General features: G+C 42.6%; 1 protein-coding gene across 1 annotated transcript in view; it reads right to left on the bottom strand.

The window, feature by feature from the left end:
- The window catches only part of HHIPL2 (HHIP like 2), a 212,794-nt gene that overhangs the window by 39,237 nt on the left and 154,711 nt on the right, over nucleotides 1-18,846 (bottom strand). Inside the window, exon 7 of the mRNA XM_069233855.1 lies at nucleotides 5,606-5,687. Coding sequence (XP_069089956.1) covers nucleotides 5,606-5,687 — 82 coding nt within the window. The remainder of the gene's footprint in view (nucleotides 1-5,605; nucleotides 5,688-18,846) is intronic.

Below are 18,846 nucleotides of genomic sequence, written 5' to 3'. Positions count from 1 at the left end.
AGGTGGTGGACGGTCGTTCAGTAATTGCATGATTAACTCCTCATCCTCTAACTCCTCTTCTCTTCTCAACTTTTCCTCGTCCTCCCTATCTTTGGAACACCTCCTGTTTGTCTTACAGGTAGCTTTCTTACCTGTCTCCTCTTCTTCCTTAGTAATTGCGGGAAACAATTTTATCCCCTGCAATACATCTGACCTCCACACCTTCTGTGCATCCGCTAGTGTCTTTTCTACCTTCCTTATCCTTGTCTCGAATTTATTTTGCTGTTGCTGTCTAGCCATCAGTTCCCAAATCGCTAGAGCCTCAAACTGTGCTGGCCTTGGAGGTACCTTCATGTCATACATCGCGAATCTCAAATTCTCTAGGATCCTTATATTGAATGTCCCATGAATCGGGAATGCTACGCTCCCATGTTTCTCTGTCAGCTTGTGCCATTGCTTTAGCCATAGGCACGGAGCTACCCCCTTTTCCTCCATTACAATGTAAGCTGGTGTACCTTCGGGCGGCGTCTCCTCTCCTACGCTCGCTTTAATGTAAGACTCCCCCTTCATTGCACTCTTTAATGCTTTAAAAAATTTCATTTTCTCGTCTTTTATTTCACAAAGTTTGTAATCAATAGGTGACTTTAATTCCCGGAATACTCTTCGCTTGCCTTTCCCCTTCCAATCGAGCCCCACGGACTGCGTCCAATCCGTGCACGACCCTTCTCTACAACCAACCTATCCCAGCGCGGCTCCTAGTGACGTCACACTCACACACTGCGGCTGACAAAGCCTCGCGGCTAGTCCTCCTTCACTCAGCTCCTCTCGTAACAACTTCTTGCATGTATCGCGAGCTACCAAAAAAAAAAAAATAATAATAAAACAGATCTGTCAGTTTACTACAGGAAGGGTAACACAATCGCTTCAGGACCTTAGGGATTTTTCACTAGCCTCGGCAGTTATTCCATCTTTCTCGGTCCCCACGTTCGCAAGCAAATCTGACCCGCAGACCTACTCTCAACTTGTCAATGATCTATTCTAGTGCACTTAGAATTTTGTCAAAGCCCGAAGTCGAAGTTTTCTTTCACTCCCTTAACACACGTACCGACTCGCTGACCACGCCCGATCAACCTACTAAACCGCCCAGACCACAACATAAAACAACATACTCCGGAGTCTCTTGACCTCGCAGGGGCCGTCTCAACAACAACAACCACGTGGACCTTTTTATGCACGAAGCGCCACATGCACATGAAGTTCGACGACTTCCCTACTCTCACACTCGGAGTCGCACCTCCGCTATTTTCTATGAAGTTCGAAGACTTCCCTACTTCTACACTCGGAGTCGCACCTCCGCTATTCTCTAAAATCCTCGCAACCTTTTCACACAATCTGCGGCAATAAGCTGTGCAAGCGCAAAATCCTAACTTCTCTCATACCGTCACTAGTACCACCAACGCCGATCTCACACCTCCATTCTCTTCATTCGCAAGCTCCGAGATCCCGGGAAAGTCGCGGTGGACTTAGCCCATCATCATTTTCTCAATCAGTTTTATCCAAGAAAAATCTAATTCAACTTCTCGAGTGGGGTCTCAAAGGGCGTAACCGTTAATTCAACACCATGTACTTTAACAGTACGGAGTCCCAAAAGGCGAAACCGTCCTCTGCTACCGTCTACTGATAGAGCGTTCCGTACAGATAATTTTACTCGTATCTTGGACGCTCTTTAGGCCGATGAATCTTTTGGCTAAGTGGGACCCTCTTCACCAGTGATCAGTCAATTTAGTCAAATCGATAATCAATAACGAACATAAGCAATACCCTGATCAACATAACACTTAACAATTAATCCAGAATACATTTCGGCGAACCCTGACCTTTCAGTCAGGAATAGCCACACCAGTTTATTCAAAGTTAGTGAATTTATTTCCCTATATTAACAAAGCTAGCACAATATAGATGTGTCTCAACACCAAATGATATACGTAAATGAACATTAATAGCTGTCCATAACGGCGAAACAGGTGCAATCTATGCAACATTTGAATAACAAGGCATTCGATAATAGCAATGCAAATCACCAAAACTATAATCTGTAATGAGCTAATTGCATACATTTAGTCAGCATAACAAGGTCTCAAATTGCATCGTGCAACAAAAGGAATCCTCATCTAACCTCAAATTAGCATCGGCATGTGGGACTTCATGCAAAAACAATTTAGCAACATTAATTTAGAAAAACTCCTAACTAGGGATCTTGTCAAAATCAGCAGTTGGTTACCTAAAAGAAACACAATGCAATTGTACAATTTCCTTTCATATTTACCAATTACGATCAGCATACAAGGAAGTCTTCGTCTCACAGGTACCGTTTCTCGATCAGCATGGGACGGGGCAAAGGGGCAGGGTGGACGGGGCAATTGCCTCACGGCGGCAAGATAAACTACTACTTCATGCAAAGGGACAAATCAAAGTTAAAGTCTCTAGGGCCAGAATCATTTAAAGTCTCTTTCTCTCGATTAGAGAAAGCATGAAAGTCTCTTTCAAAATGGCGTCGCAGCAAGGTGGGCCATATTAGCTGCAAAATGGCGCAATGGGTGCGATGTCGGGTAATAGCTGGTAATGGCTGCAGAAGCTGCAAATGGCTGCTTTCTTCCTTGTGCACCTGGTTTAAATAGACAACAGTTCAAATCCAGTAGGGTCTTCCATTGGAGGGTTCATAGGTTAGCTTCAAATTGTCCAATCAAAGACAACAGTTCCCAAGCTTTTACTTAAGCATACATTATCCTTGGAGACGGGTACGCAAGTTGCAACATTTTATACCAATTAACTCACTTTCAGAGCTTCCATTGTCCGCACCTGCAGATTGACCTTGGAGCAAAGAGAAAAATGCCAAGCTGGCACGAAACCTTAAGATAAGCATGTGAACGATCTCAGTGGAAAAGTACAGCTTCAAGCAGAAATACACGTTTAATAGCACATTGGAAAAATACGGGCATCTAAATCGTGAGACCAGGCTACTAGGCCAAAGCCTCCACTAAAGTTATGCTAAGTTAAAACATTTCAAACAAGCAAATCATAGCACACGTTCATGATTATGTCGGATTAGTGCAATTCTAATACACCACGTTATATAAAGCACGCTTATAAATGTTGGCAAACTACTCTGAGGGCACATTTTGTCCCCGTACAATCTTTATTAGTTCGGTTAAAGTCACACATGATTATTTCACACTACGTTTATGCGCTAATAAATGTAAAACCTTCATTTCAGCTTCATCACCCATCACAAGTAAGGAGCAGTTAATTTGATGGGAGCAACTGATTTGTCACCAGAGAGGTTATTATACTATACTGAAGGGCACGTATTCTTACATGCATTAAAGGGTGTCCCACTCACACACTGATTAACCAGCATACTGTAGTATAAACTCCACCTACTGCTGTCATCACCCACTAGCATGTAGGAGGGGTGACTCTCACAGAAACCTGGCAATGGTCAGAAAATACATAACAAATTCACATCTGGGGAGAACCAGGAGCGCGCAACCTTTTGTTTGACACTGCAAAATGCATCGCCCACCATAGGTTGAGGGTCATTACTTCTGTATGTGGAACAACAAAGTAAAACTCCTTCCTTTGTTTTTATCATAAAAGTCTGAAAGTAAAACTCCTTCCTTTTATATCTGTTGGAGGGTTCACATGTAAAACCCTGTTATATCATAGTTACATGAATACTGGCAGAACCTGCCTCTTTTGGGTTGGGGATGACAGAAACTGCTCCCATTCATTCCCAGGGCACTCCTAGAACTCCATGCCCCCAACCCCAGCAGAGAGAGGTTTGAAAACCCGGCCTGTGAGCATTGGTAGTGCCCGATCCTGATTCTTGACATGGGTTGACATGATGGTGTTATTTTCACCAATGTCCTTCTATTAGGTTTATTAGTTTTATCCTACTATTATGGCAGCAGAGCTTTTTGAACTTTTTACTGCTCATTGTCAGTCTGTATTAATGTAGTTTCCCTTCGATGTTCAGTGTCTACAAGCTTATTTTTTTTTAGACCTCATGAAGATCCTAGTATTGTTAAACGGATCGAAACATCATTAAATTTGACACCTTGACCCCATGTAAATTGCTCATTACATATATAGGGCTATGTTGTGTCTTTCTTGAATTGTGACTTATCAGATGTATTTATTTTCTGTCATAAATTGCAGTGACAATGCAAATATCAGCGGTGTAGGGGTGTTGCTTCGGGGGGAGAGGTTTGAGGTGTTACATCCCACTACTAAATCTATTTTTTGGTAAATAGTTGGGTACAAGTGCTTTAAGTCGAGTATGGTGATATGTCTGTCAGATTCCACAAGGAAGTTTGACATACGTGCAAGCAAAAATGCACTCACTATCTCCCTCTCTGTTTTGAAAGTCTTAAAAATTGTTAGTTAGTCACTAAATATTATGTTTTCCCTCACCTATTAACCCTACCAATCTGCCCTCCTCTCCCTATCCACTGCCCCTTAAGCCCCTCTACTGTGCTCTGCTCATTATATAATGTGTTTTTACATCATATGCCTGCATGACTGTTGGAAAATCTGAAGATAACCCCTCCAATTTTACTGACCATGGCTACCATGACTGAATGCCTGCCACCAGTAGCCTGACTGTGCAGGTTTTAACTGCAAACGTGACCTGCCACAATAACTCCCTCTGGCAGACCTAAACACTTATTTTCAATATTAATAAGTCAGCCCTAAGTAAGCCTTACTGCCACCAAGGCAGAGTACATATTATTTAAAAGTTGGACATGTAAATGTTTTATGTTGAACATGTCCTTATAGTGAAAAGGCACTAAAAGCCATTTTCACTATAGCAGGGTTAGCTGTTCAATAGCAAAGCATCAGGATACAATATTAAATGTAATGAATGTTATCTCTACACATGAAACACCTATAAGTTTAATTTGTTGATTTTAAAATATTACTTAGAAGCCCTATTCACTAGTAGAGTTGAATTTGCATTAAATATTTTGTAAAGATGACTTTTAAAAAGTGACCCTTGCTCCACCTGAGGACCCTGGAAGCTAAATCAGCATTTTGCTCTCTCCCTCTTCCATTCAGTAATTAGCATTTCAATGGGTATGTGAATGAGGTATGAACTTGCACTCAGGACAGGGTGCCAAGAGTCCTAAAACCAACAAAAACAGGTCAGAAAAAATAGGAGGTGGGAGGCAAAACGTTTGGGGATGACCCTGCTAAAAAGGCCAAGTTCAACATAAAGTAAAAAAGAAAAACACTGGCACAGAAGGGAACTTCTTTGTGTGCGGACATCCACCTTGTGAAAGAGCAGAATGCAGTCACAAAACAGTGAAGTTAACCAGTGACTTAAATAGGTTGACCCATTACCCAATGATGTGTGCTGTAGTGAGTGGAAGCAAAATGTGAACTGCACAACCACTGACCCATGGATGAAGAGAGATGGCTGAAAGGCCCTTTAAGCAAATAAATTATACACATTATTTCAGTAAAATCAAAAATAACCATGTTCAAAAAGTAGTAATTACGAAAATCATAGAGAAATCACACACCTGATAATGAGGTAAGGGTGGGGCATGTCAAAGGTACAAACCTTGCAGGGTCGACAATTTTGTAGATTCTTCCACTACGTGAATATGCACTTGCATAGGAAGTAGACATGAAATAAAGTTCTCCTAAAAAAAAAAATAGAAATTGGCATCTGAAAAGATGGCATGTTTAACTTGGGCTATTGCATGTTAGCATGATAGTTTGCATCTCTTTGTTTATACCACAATCTATAAATGTTAACTTCTGATAATGTACATAACAAAATTATTAGTTTGCATTTTTATTTTATCTGGTACATACAAGGTGTTAGAAATGGGGTCTTTGGTTGGCAGTCAGGTTACCCCGTCCAAGCAAGGACCCTCACTCTAGTCAGGGTAAAAGAGAATCGCCCTCAGCTAACCCCTGCTTACCCCTTTGGTGGCTTGGCACGAGCAGTAAGCTTAACTTCAGAGTGCTAGGTGTAAAGTACTTGTACCAACACACACAGTAACTCACAGTAATGAAAACACCACAAAATGACACAACACAGATTTAGAAAAATAGGAAATATTTATCTAAACAAAAGAAGACTAAAAACGACAAAAATCCACAATAAACAAGTCAAGTTATCAAATAAAAAAAAGCAAAAAGAGTCTTCATGTAGTTTTAAACTCACACTAACACTGTTAGCGTGAAAATGTACCTTGGGTGCGTCAAAAATAACCTGCACGAGCGAGTGTGCGTCAAAAAGGGCTTGTGATGCGTCGATTTCACTCACGAGCGAGACCTTGGGTTGTTTCTCCATTCGTCTAGTCGGGGTGCGTAGTTTCTTCTCTCCGCAGGAGAGCGATGCATTGATTCGGTCAGCACTCTCGGTTCCGGCCAGGCCTTGCATCGTTTTTACATGCCCAGCGGTGTTTGCGTCGGAAATCCAGCCGCATGATGATCCGAAAACCACACAGCGCGAGTTGCCATCGTACCAGCCTCCGTCAGTGATGCTGTGCGTCGTTTCTCCAGCCCCGGGCATCGATCTTCGCGTCACGTTGCAGGCGAGCGTCAATTATCAGACACGAAGCCAGTGGTGCATAGATTTTTCAGCCGCAGATCAGAGTTGCGTCGATCTTTTCCCCGCACGGCGTTCTGTGGCTGGATTTCTTCCTCTTAGGCTGCCAGCTTCTCCTTTCAGGGTCCCAGGAACAGGATGGGCACCACTTGGCAGAGTATGAGTCTCTCCAGAGACTCTAGGTGCTGGCAGAGAGAAGTCTTTGCTGTCCCTGAGACTTCAAATAACAGGAAGCAAGCTCTAAATCAAGCCCTTGGAGAGCTTCACAGTATAGAAGGCTCACAAAGTCCAGTCTTTGCCCTCTTACTCTGGCAGAAGCAGCAACTGCAGGATAGCTCTACAAAGCACAGTCACAGGCAGGGCAGCTCTTCTTCCTCAGCTCTTCTCCAGGCAGAGGTTCCTCTTGGTTTCCAGAAGTGTTCTAAAGTCTGTGGTTTTGGGTTCCCTTCTTATACCCATTTTCTCCTTTGAAGTAGGCCTACTTCAAAGCAAAGTCTCTCTTGAATGTAAAATCCTGCCGTGCCCAGGCCTGGCCCCAGACACTCATCAGGGAGTTGGAGACTGCATTGTGTGAGGGCGGGCACAGCCCTTTCAGGTGTGAGTGACCACTCCTCCCTCCTAGCACAGATGGCTCATCAGGAAATGCAGACTACACCCCAGCTCCCTTTGTGTCACTGTCTGGTGTGAAGTGCAACCAGCCCAACTGTCAAACCGACCCAGCCAGGGAATCCACAAACAGGTAGAGTCACAAAAACGGTATAAGCAAGAATATGCTCACTTCTAAAAGTAGCATTTTCAAACACACAATCTTAAAATCAACTTCACTAAAAGATGTCATTTTAAATTGTGAGCTCAGAGACCCCAAACTCCACATGTCCATCTGCTCCCGAAGGGAATCTACACTTTAATCAGATTTAAAGGTAGCCCCCATGTTAACCTATGAGAGGGACAGGCCTTGCAACAGTGAAAAACTAATTTAGCAATATTTTACTGTCAGGACATATGAAACACATTACTATATGTCCTACCTTAACCATACACTACATCCTGCCCTTGGGGCTACCTGGGGCCTACCTTAGGGGTGCCTTACATGTAAGAAAAGGGAAGGTTTAGGCCTGCAAGTGGGTACACTTGCCAAGTCGAATTTACAGTTAAAAACTGTACACACAGACACTGCAGTGGTAGGTCTGAGACATGATTACAGAGCTACTTATGTGGGTGGCACAACCAGTGCTGCAAGCCCACTAGTAGCATTTGGTTTACAGGCCCTGAGGACCTCTGGTGCACTTTACTAGGGACTTACTAATAAATCAAATGTGCCAATCATGGATAAACCAATTAGCCATACAATTTCCACAGACAGCATATGCACTTTAGCACTGGTTAGCAGTGGTAAAGTGCTCAGAGTTCAAAAGCCAACAGCAAGAGGTCAGAAGAAATAGGAGGCAGGAGGCAAAAAGATTGGGGATGGCCCTGCATAAACCAAAAAGTCTAACACAAGGTCTAATAAAAAACACATCCTCTAAAAACATTTTGGCATGCCAGCCCGGCTGATATTTATCAGGGGGAGAATGCACAGTAAATACATATTTTGGTGCAGTAAGGACCACGTTCTGCAAGTTGTGCATCATTAAAAGGATAACACTCGTCGTAGGCAATAATTACGTTATATAATTAATTTAGTACACATTGGTGCAATTTTTTTTACAGTTGTCTACAGTATCACACATAAAATGGGCCACTTGCAATGCAGCTATGGTAAAGTACAAACTCAGTGCACGTGATATAACTAAAGTTTCAAATAACTTGGTAAATACATTGTGCAGTTGAAGCATGCAGTGGGCTAAGAGAAGCCAATTGATTTTTAGAAGGCAAACAACGTGCAGAGATTACTAAAAGCAAGAAAGAAGAAAAATCATATCTGATGTATTTTTTAAAACAAACACGCATATGAAAATGCACATATCTGCAATTGTAAATCCAATAAGATGCTGTGTACTTACTATATAATGTTAATAATGTTAGGGCACACCATCTGTGTTTAAAGTGCTTTTGGCTGCTTAGATATGAGGTCTGGCAGATAGCTCTGCCGGTATATAAGAAAAGTCTTGATTTCTATCCCAAGGATAGGGTCTGTGGCCTATACGTAGAGTCACCTGGGGGGAACGCCTACTTTGAGCAGGTGGAGCCCACTGGCACTCATTTTTATGAACCACCGTTTATTTGTCCTCACTAGACTTTTCACTCAGCAAGGGAGAGAAAAACGCAAATGGGAGATGAGAAATATGAAACAACAGTGACAAAGGGAGAACACAGGGGTGAATAAGTACAATTCACAAGTGGGATTAAGGGGTAGGGAGTAACTCTGGTCCCCTGTGCTTTTTCTTCTGCAAATAGTACTCCTTTGTGATTAGTAAATTAAGTTAGCCCTCAGAAACAAAGAAGCTCGATGATAACGTATCTTATTGATGTTAACCAATGCCTCAAGCTTTCTTTTGTTTACGAGTGGAAACAAGGGAAAGCCTAGCATGATGGCAGAAATTAGCTCTTTCCTGCTGACCTATATGAGGGGTAGATGGGAAGTAAAGCTCTGGACTTGTTCAAACCTACTAGTGAGAACTTTAGTGATATTCAGATGAAGACCACTGTCTTCATCAAAACTAAAAGTATGAGATAGGGTGAGCATATCACCCCATTAAGGCTTTCAGAAGCAGGGAAATATCCAATGGAGGCCACTAAGTTGATAAAAAAGAAGTGATAAAAATACGAAGAAGTTTCTATGCAAGAACTTCATTTGATAAATGTACATAGTCGTCTTCTCCATGTTTAGTTTCAGAATAGAGGAAAGGACTCAATCACTATGAAAGCAGTCTTCCAGCAAGATAGTGATACTTCTAAAACTAACTACCTTTGTTCTTGGATTAAGCTGAAACCAGTTTGGTTAATCCACTTCCTTAACACTTTCATTGCACTATATATATCTGGTGTAAATCCGTTCAGATGTTTTTGAGAAATTAAGCTTCAGAAATGTTGTATCTTTTATGACGCAGGAGATCCACAGAGGTGACATATTTCCAGAAGAGATCTGATTGGCTGCCGCCACACCAAAAACAAGGCACTGATTCCTAAAAAAAGATTGTTAAAAGATATAATGGGACAGGGTAAGGACACCCTGCCACCTGGTAAACCTTTTTCATGACTGCCAGAAATACAACAAAGGATTATCCGCAAGCGAAGATGGTTTTGCAGCTGCAGGCATCTTTGCCGTCAGTGCCGAGAAATTTGCACTCATATATCTGGCCCAAGGGGTGGGAATAAGCATTGCCTTAGTCCTCCCTGACCCTTTCCCACACTGCCAATGCTTGGAGAGTTACTCCAGTAAAGGGCTTATGTAAAACCTTTTCCATGGTAACAGGTCACCCCTAGATTTGGGTAGAGAAGTAAAAGCTTTCTCTGCGGAGAATTACAGTGTGTGTTTGAACATAAATTTCCATCCAACTTCTCTGCTATGGAGAAACTCGAAACAGGGGCATTTGACTCTACGGGAAGATGCACTTGACATTCCCAGTGGTATTCCTGAAAGTGGTGAATATCAAGAAGTAGTAAATCTGCACCGGCACATGCAGGTACATGTATTGAGCCTAAGGGACGCACTTAAAATGGATTAGTTGAGGGAGACTCTTCCAGTATTTAGCAGCTAGGCGGAAGAAAGCACAAACTCCCCTCCATGCCTTTTTTGATAGAAAGAATCTGTAATAGATTAGTAGTTGCTAAAAGCAGAGTTCTGGTGAGAACATAGGGGAATATCCTGTGTGAATAAAAAGATGACCAGATTCATAGACAGCTTCACGAGAGATGCAGAGTGCCTTATACTTTGAGTGCTTTGCTGCAAGGAAACCAAGGGGGATTGGCAATCGACTAGTTACAGACAAACACAGTGGAAGTATAAGGATAAGGTGCACTGCAGTACTCTGGACATTTTGGAGCAGTTGAATGCCCATTATAAGGGAACCGGTAGTCATCTCTAATATCTTTTAGAAGGATATTTTTAGGAATTCTTCTTGTCCCTGGTTTGGGATGTGTACTAGTGCCAGAGTCACCTGTTTACCCCTCATGGTTCCATTAATAATTATCCAATATCCCTCTTTGTCTTTATGTCTGTCTATTATGATGACCTCCACATGTTCCCCAATTAGAATTCTTACCCCCTTCTTATTTTTTGCTGAGGCACAGGAATGTCCATGATCACATTCTCCATGCATCTTTGTCAGGCGAGTCTCCTGCCAAAAGTTAATTCTCCCTTTTAATCTATGTGGTGCTAGTAGCACTCTGATTCTTTTGGCTGGAGCATTTGGTCCACTCAGGTTAAAAGATATTATTTTGAGATAGCTCCCCATTTACAGAAAAAAGAGTGGTGCACGATGGCTGTATGTGCTCTACATCAAATACGTACTCTAATGAGTCAGCCTTCAAAATTTACCTCTTCCTTGTGTTGCTTAGCACTGAAAATATACACAGGTATGGTTCCTCCATCTTCAAGTCCAGCTCCATTCCCGTTTACAACTGGAATATCTTTTCAACCTCTCTTTGGGACGGTGAGTTAATTCTCTTGGATCACATCTGACCTATAATTTCCACACACACCCAGGTGTGGTACCCATCTCCCTTCCCCTCATTTCTTACCCACAGAGAACCGGGAGGCATTGCCCAGAGTCACCTGCATGGGAACAGGCTTCTCTCTCCTTGCTACTGTCACACTTTTTGGCATTTCCTTCTAGCTGGCTGCATCCACACATCCGATTGTTGTTCATCATCTTGTTTTACTGCATGGAGGCATTCGATGAGTGCTTGTCTTTCTTCTTTCATAGTCCCTGTACGTGGCTTTCTGTGTCATCCTTTTTTGTCCTCTGCCAGCTATTCCATTGGAGTTTTGCATTTTCTAGTTTTGACAAGTCCCCTGCAGTGTGTCCCTTATGACCAATGTCCTCGTCTTTGAGATCAAGAATCTGTTAAGCTTCTTGCAGCAATTTAGTTTGAAACTGTTGCTGATGCCAGATGAAGATAATTTTGAAGGGATGCCCACATCTGTAAAGTGTCTGCCTTTTTGAAGAAATCTCGTAAAAGGGTGAACAATCTTCCTCTTGTATAGTGTGACTAAGGAGAGGTCCAGGAAGAGCTGTACACAGTATCCTTTATAGAATATCTTTTCCAGTTTATTTACCTTAATGTTTTCTTTCAATGGGTATCGATGAACTCTTGTTATGATATCACAGGGTCTGTTGTTTGATTGGATAAAAGGAGGCTGTTTTAGGTGTGCAGTCTAGTTCAATCGGGTTGTTAGGATCATCTTGAATAGTTATTGCCAACCAACCTCTATGTCTTGCCTTTGACGGAATTCTGCTAGAACCTTTCCTGGAGGGCTATATTTTGATTGTGCAAGTTGATTACTTCTTTCAGTAGAAATTTCAGCTCTTCTTCTCCATTGTCCCTTGAATCCTCAAGAGTGAAGACCCTCTGTCTCAACTCGTTGAAGTATTTTTTAACCTCCTCCACCTCAAGCCATTGCTCTCCTCTCAGGGTCACAAAGTCTTCTCCAAGGCCCCAGAACAGCTCCTCCAAAAAGCACCTTGTGACTTCCCCTCTCTTTTTGAGCTGTTGGTCCTTGATTGCCTAAACCTACCCATTTTCATTCTGTTCATCATGGCTTTAGGGATTCGACTTGGGACCTGTGGAACTTGACAGCATTTCCTTGAGAGGACTGCTCCCTTTTGGCTCTTATGGAAAATATTTTTGGTCTTTATCTTTGTGGGGAAACCCATGTGCCACCTCATGTTGTGGTTTGTTGTGTCAATTATATGGGTCTTCTAATTCTTGTGAGTTCTTCAAACTGGGGTGGTCCACCCTCGAGCAACGCTCTAGGGTCCCACTGCTTAAGTCAGTTTTTCTCAGGCAGGGAATGCAATCACTGGGCTTCTGAGGTAGATCTTGTTAGCCTCTGGGCCTGCCACCGTTATTGGCAGTGGGAAGAATGCTTTATTGCTCCCTGTTGTCTCGGTCAACACTTTGTGTGCAAAGTGTTCAAAATGGGTGTACTCCCCTGCTGATCTGGAGGTCAAATTGGCCTCTGATGGACTAATGTCTTGGTCTCGCCGCACCTGCTCTTTCTCTTTTGGCCTGCTCCTCACTAGTTTTGCTCTCCTAAAAGCTTGATGTGCTTTCCACATGTATGTGCATTTCACAATTTGCCGCTGACAATACTGCAGCTCTCTTCCTTTTCCTGTGGACCGAGAGCTAAGAGGATGTGGTTTGTTGGTAAACTGCTTGCTTCTGGGAGCTGTCCTTTTACTTTTGGGATTGCTAGCATTGTGTGTCCTCCCGGATTCAACCTACTTGACCAAGGCCTCAGGCTAGCCACCATTTGCAGAGCTCTTGCATGCCAAAGTGATAGCTCCTATGCTTTCTCTACATAAAGATAATCTTATGGTGGGGGGTGTTCAGGGTGGCCCAATTGCATCGCCATACTGCCCCTCAAAGGTCACAATTTTCATGGTCTCACTATTTCTTCAGAATTGGAAGAGGATAATCTGGGATAATGTTTTAGGCTTAGTGAGATTATTTGAAAGGCTTTTAAACATGAAGGTATTTCTTCTAAAGGGAGTTTCAAGCATGGATCCAGACGCCTCTGCACTAACAAAATGGCAGGTATCCAAAACGGTTAAGGGTTCAAAGGAGAGTGCAATGGAGGGCCGCACACATGAAGAGGAGATGCCTGACACCGAACTCAATAATGTAAACGAAAATTCCTAGTAATGGGAATGATCAACATTAACATTTGTATTAGTTTCTAGTTAGCTTGTTGTTGTATTCTTATGTGGGATTCTTATCTTTAGAATTGTGGGGTTGCCTAGGGGATGTTGTTGGGACATGGACTGTGGGGAACATTGGAATGTGGGAAGAGTCAGTTGTTGCTGAAGGAGCCTTTTGGCTGGCAGCTCTGCGCTGTTTCTAATAAACTCAACAGCTATATGTCATCCATTTTTCTTTTAAAACTCAACAAATTTGGCGACAAGATTCTGGAGAAAGCACACTTGCCCCTGCGCTGTTCGGCAGCACAGGGGTGGTGCTGCTTTCTCTTCTGGACGGTGTGAGACCAAGTGGGGCCTTCTTCGTGTACGGTGTGGGACTCAGCGCATTCCTGCTGATCGCCAACGTGACAGCATGTAACGGTATTATTGGTGTGGTCTGCGTTTGAGCCGTAATTTTTGGCTGCCTTGTTAGGCTTACATTGTTTAACAACGGAAGGCACGCTTGAACGACACGTTACCCGCGTGCGCTTGGTGTTGCTTAGCAATGTGCTCCGCATCGTTTATCATGCGAGGAGCTATCGCGCTCGCTGTAACTTGCGACCTCTGACAAAAGACGATTACCGTTACTCGCAACAAGATCATGTAACATTGTTGCTGCCACATTTGCTTCTTCTTCCAGTACCACGTGTCTAATTTAACGCACTTGTCATGTTTTTTCAAGGATTCTACTAATCTTTGCTCCTTTTTTTCCATGTTTCTGCTTTTGAAAGGCCATTACTTGCCTAATTTACAATATTGATTATTGTTTTACAGTTCTTCGAACATTCTTTATTCTATAACAACACCTGTACATTTATTATTCGTTTTTTTGGATCTAAAAGATGCAACTTGAACCACCTGCCAAATTTTTAAAGAACAAAGGGGATCCATCTATGCCCTGGGCTAGAAGGAAGGAGAAGAATTTTTGACATATGTAAGGGCTATTGATGAAGATGGAATGTCAGAAGAAAGGAAGAAAAATATATTGCTGCATTGTCTGGGATCTGAAGGTCAAATGGTTTTTAGTACCTTGCCGCAAGCATCTATACAGGATGAGGAGTTTGATGTATTTAAGGATGTGCTAATTAAACTTGAGAACAGATTTAAACCCATAACGAGCATTGCTTTGAACAGGTTCCAATTTCACACTGAACTCAACAAGTGGAGGAAACTTTTGATGAGTTTCGCTCAGCACTGAGAAGCTTGTCTGTGCATTGCAACTTTGGACCTATCACAGATGAGATGATTAGGGATCAAATCATTGTTCACATCAGGAGCAGGCGGATTCAGGAACAGTTGTGGGTTATGAGAGATCCGAAATTGCAAGATGTGATTAATACCGCCAAAGCTTTGGAACAATCTGAAAAGTGGATGAAATCTGTCTAGGAATCATCAAAGGACAAGAACTCTCTCTGTGATGTAGTAGGAGCTGTGAGGGGTAATTCTTTGGGTAGTAATGCTCCTCCCAAGTCTGTTGTATGGAATAAGAGGGAAGACAAAAGTGGGAAAAATGATCGTTTATCTTGCTATCGCTGTGGGAGTCAGAATCATCTGGCAAACTCCCATCAGTGTCCAGCCGTAGGTAAAGAATGCAAGAAGTGCGGCAAACTTGGACATTTTGCTAGGGTGTGTAAGGAGGTTAACAGGAGCAACATTAAGGGAAAAATTTCATATGTGAACGATGATGGAGAAAAGGGTGTTGTATTATCACTTAAAAACAATGGGGACTGTCATGGTTCTGTGAGACAACCCAAGTGTTTGGTACTTATTGAGGGTCAGGAGCTTGAGGTTATGGCTGACTCAGGGTCACCCTGGACCATTATTACTACTGATTATTTTAAGATGTGTGGAGGATGTCAGATTTGTTTTTCCTGATATCATTGCAGAAGGTTTTGATGCAACGGCTTTTGCTATCAAAGGTTATGTAGATACTGAAATTGAGTTTAAGGGTAGGTTGGCTAATAATAAATTGTATGTGGCTGAAAAAGGGGTCAATGTCCTAGGTTGGAGGGATCAAGCCAAGTTGGGCATTATTCTCAATCCCAGAGCTTGTGAGCCAGTGCTGATGATTGAAGAGAGTAATGAGATGGATGCTATTGTGCTAAAATTCCCACAAGTATTTACACATGTGTTGGGAAAATTGAAGAATTATTGCCACAAAATCAGACTTAAAAGTGGTGCAAGGCCGGTTGTACAAAAGTTGAGGAATGTTCCAATTTGTGTGCGTGATGAGTTGAAGACAATTTTAGCGGGAATGGTCAAGGATGATGTTATTGAGGAAATAGAGTCCTCTGAGTGGGTTTCTCCCATTGTCTTAGATCGTAAATCAGACAAATCTTTAAGATTGTGTGTTGATCTCAGGGCATTCAATGCAAACATCATTGTCAATTGTCATACATTGCCTAATATTAATTAGGTCGTTAGTATGTTGGATAGTGTGAAACTCTTCTCTACTTTGGACTTGAGGTCTGTGTACCATCAGTTTGAGCTTACTGAGGATTCCAGGCATCTCACTGCTTTCATCACACCGCAGGGGCTGTTCCAGTTCAAACGTATGCCATTTGGTCTTGCCTCTGTGGCATCTGTGTTCCAGAGAGCGATGTTCATACTTTTTTAAAGAAATAGATACTTTTGTGAAGTGTTTTCAGGATGATGTTTTGGTTTACTCTAAGAATGTGGAGGAACACAAAGATCATATGCTAAGAGTGTGTGAAGTTCTCGGCAAGAATGGACTAACGCAAAAAATTAAGAAATGTCCATTTTTTGCCAAATCTGTGGAGTATTTGGGACACACTATTTCAAGTGAGGGTGTGATACCCAAGCATTCTCTTGTTGATGCTATTGTTAAGGCTCCAGCCCCAGAGAGTCGTGATAAATTGTTATCATTCACTGGCTTGTGTGAGTATTACAGCAAGTTCATAGAGAATTTTGTCACCAAAATGGAACCTCTGAGGCAATTGACGAGGAAGGGAGTGGAGTACAATTGGTCTGAAAGAGAGATGAATGATTCGAAATTATTAAGAGAGAAATTGCTGATGCGCCTACTCTCAGACCTTTCAATGTCAAAACACAGTGCGTTGTTACTGTTGATGCGAGTATGTATGGTGTTGGGGGTGTGCTGTCTCAGAAGTGTGGTAAGGACATCTGGAATGTTAGTTTTGCTTCTCGCACCATGTCTGATGCTGAAAGAAGGTGTGCTGTCATTGAAAAGGAGTTGTTAGCATGTGTGTGGGCCATTGAACATTTTAGAAATTATATTTGGGGTCACGTTTTTTGTGCTTTAAACGGACCACAAACCTCTGGTTGGTATCCTGTCACCTGGTGGTGGGTGGAATGCCACTACTCGCATTGCGAGGTTGGTATCAAGGTTGCAAGAATATTCTTTTCAGATCGAATATGTACCAGGAAGGAGGAATTCGGTGGCTGATTGTCTTTCGCGTCTTCCTCAAAGTGAATCTGGTAGTGTGAGTGATCATGTGGCATTAGAAATGGATGTGGTTTCTGTGGTGTCTGACTTTATGTCGGAAGAATTCAAGATGGTGGAAGAGAGACAGTGGCTAGAATGTGATCTGGTGGATGAGGTGTTGCAAAAGGTCAGAGAGTATGTGAGGTGTGGGTGGCCGAGTAGAGATAAGGTGGATGGGGAAATTGCACCTTTGTTTAGTGTAAGAGAGGAATTGGAGGTGGTAGATATTCTCGTGTTCAAAAAAGGGAAATGTGTTCCTCCAAAAGGGATGCAGTAGATTATTCTAAAGATTGCGCATGAAGGTCATCCTGGCATGTCTGCGATGAAGAGGTTGATAAGGACTTGTTTTTGGTGGCCGGGCATAGATAAGTTGGTGGAAAGGACAGTCGGAGAGTGCAGTGTATGCGTCAATGCGGAGAAGATGTTGAAGACGGTACCAGCTCCTTTGTGTCCGATGCCTTTGCCTGATTCTCCTTGGCAGAAGCTTGGTTTTGATATTTCAGGGCCATTTTATTTTTTAACTGCTGAAGCTCGGTATGCTTTGGTTTTGACTGATTACCATTCAAAGTGGCCTGAGGTGAAAATGGTGTCCCAAGTCACATCTAAAGCCATCATAGAATTTTTCAAGGAGGTGTTTGCAAGGGAAGGTTTTCCAGAGACGGTGGTGTCTGATAATGATGTGCAGCTAGTATCTAAAGAGATGCAAAGTTTCTTTAGGTATAGCAATATCAAGCATGTCACAACTTCACTGTATGAACCGCAAAGTAATGGACTGGTTGAGAGATTCAACCATGTTTTGAAAGATAGTGTTTGTTGGGCAAGAGGTTTTGGAGGTCTTTGGAAAGAAAAGTTAAGAGAAAAGTTGTGGTTTTATCGTATTACTCCTCAGAGTACTACTGAAGTGAGCCCTTTCAGATTGTTGAGGGGAAGTAATCCCATGTCAAAACTCTGTCCGTGGTGGTTTAAGAAGAAGCAAAATAAAGAATTGGAGAATGTGAATATAGAAGAGGATAAGGACAGAGTGGGAATGAAGCAACAGAAGTATAAAAAAGTGTATGATGAGAAGTGGAATGTGAAGGAGCCGTCTTTTGTTGTAGGAGATTGGGTCAGAATAAGGAAATCTGGGCTGGTGAGAAAAGGTATGTCTAAGTTAGGTAAGGCCATGAGGGTTGTGAAGGTGTTCGAAAAGTCTGTTGTAATTCAAGATGGCAGAGTGTGCGTTGTAAAAAGGTTGGCTAAGTGCGGACCTGGGTATGTTGGTACTCCCATTGAGGATTTTGATGAGGACTGTTGGGATTCTGGGTTTGTAATGAGTGAGAGGAAGGAAGTGCCTAGAGAAGAAGATGTGGTGGATGGTGTGGATGGTGAGGTGAGAGGTACTAGTGATGATAATTTTGGAGATGGGATTGGGAATGAAAGTGTAGAGAATGTGCGGAGGGAGGACTCCATTGCCTCCCAGGTCAAATCTGAGGCCCGGCCGAGGTATCTTTCCTCAAAGTTGAAAGAGTTTGTGTAGTCTATAGTTTATTTTCTGTGTTTGATAGTCGAGTTCACTGTGAATGCTATGACAATATTTTATAATCATTGAATATAGTGTATATTATTTATTTCTTGTGTTTAACCTGTTGGGTGCCTTAGACGAGGTGACCTCGTGACCGTGTTCCCGAAATGTGTTCCCTTCCCTTTGAAGTCTCTCCCAGCGTTTCAAAAGCCGGATTGCTTGCAATCCGGCTTTTGAAACGCCCACTAGACACCAGGGATTATTTTTTTGGTTTGAAACTGGCATAAGGGAGCGACCCCTTGGGCAAGGGTCGCTCCCAGGGGGGGGCATTTTTTAGGAAGGCCTTTTCTGCCCCCCTTGGGGGCAGATCGGCCTATTATTAGGCCGATCTGCCCCCAGGGGGGGGCAGAAACCTCTAGGACACCTGGGA

Source organism: Pleurodeles waltl, chromosome 5 (genome assembly GCF_031143425.1).
Source record: "Pleurodeles waltl isolate 20211129_DDA chromosome 5, aPleWal1.hap1.20221129, whole genome shotgun sequence".
NCBI lineage: Eukaryota > Metazoa > Chordata > Amphibia > Caudata > Salamandridae > Pleurodeles > Pleurodeles waltl.
The sequence above is the reverse complement of the archived record's forward strand: the minus strand, read 5'-3'. Positions and strand labels throughout refer to the sequence as shown.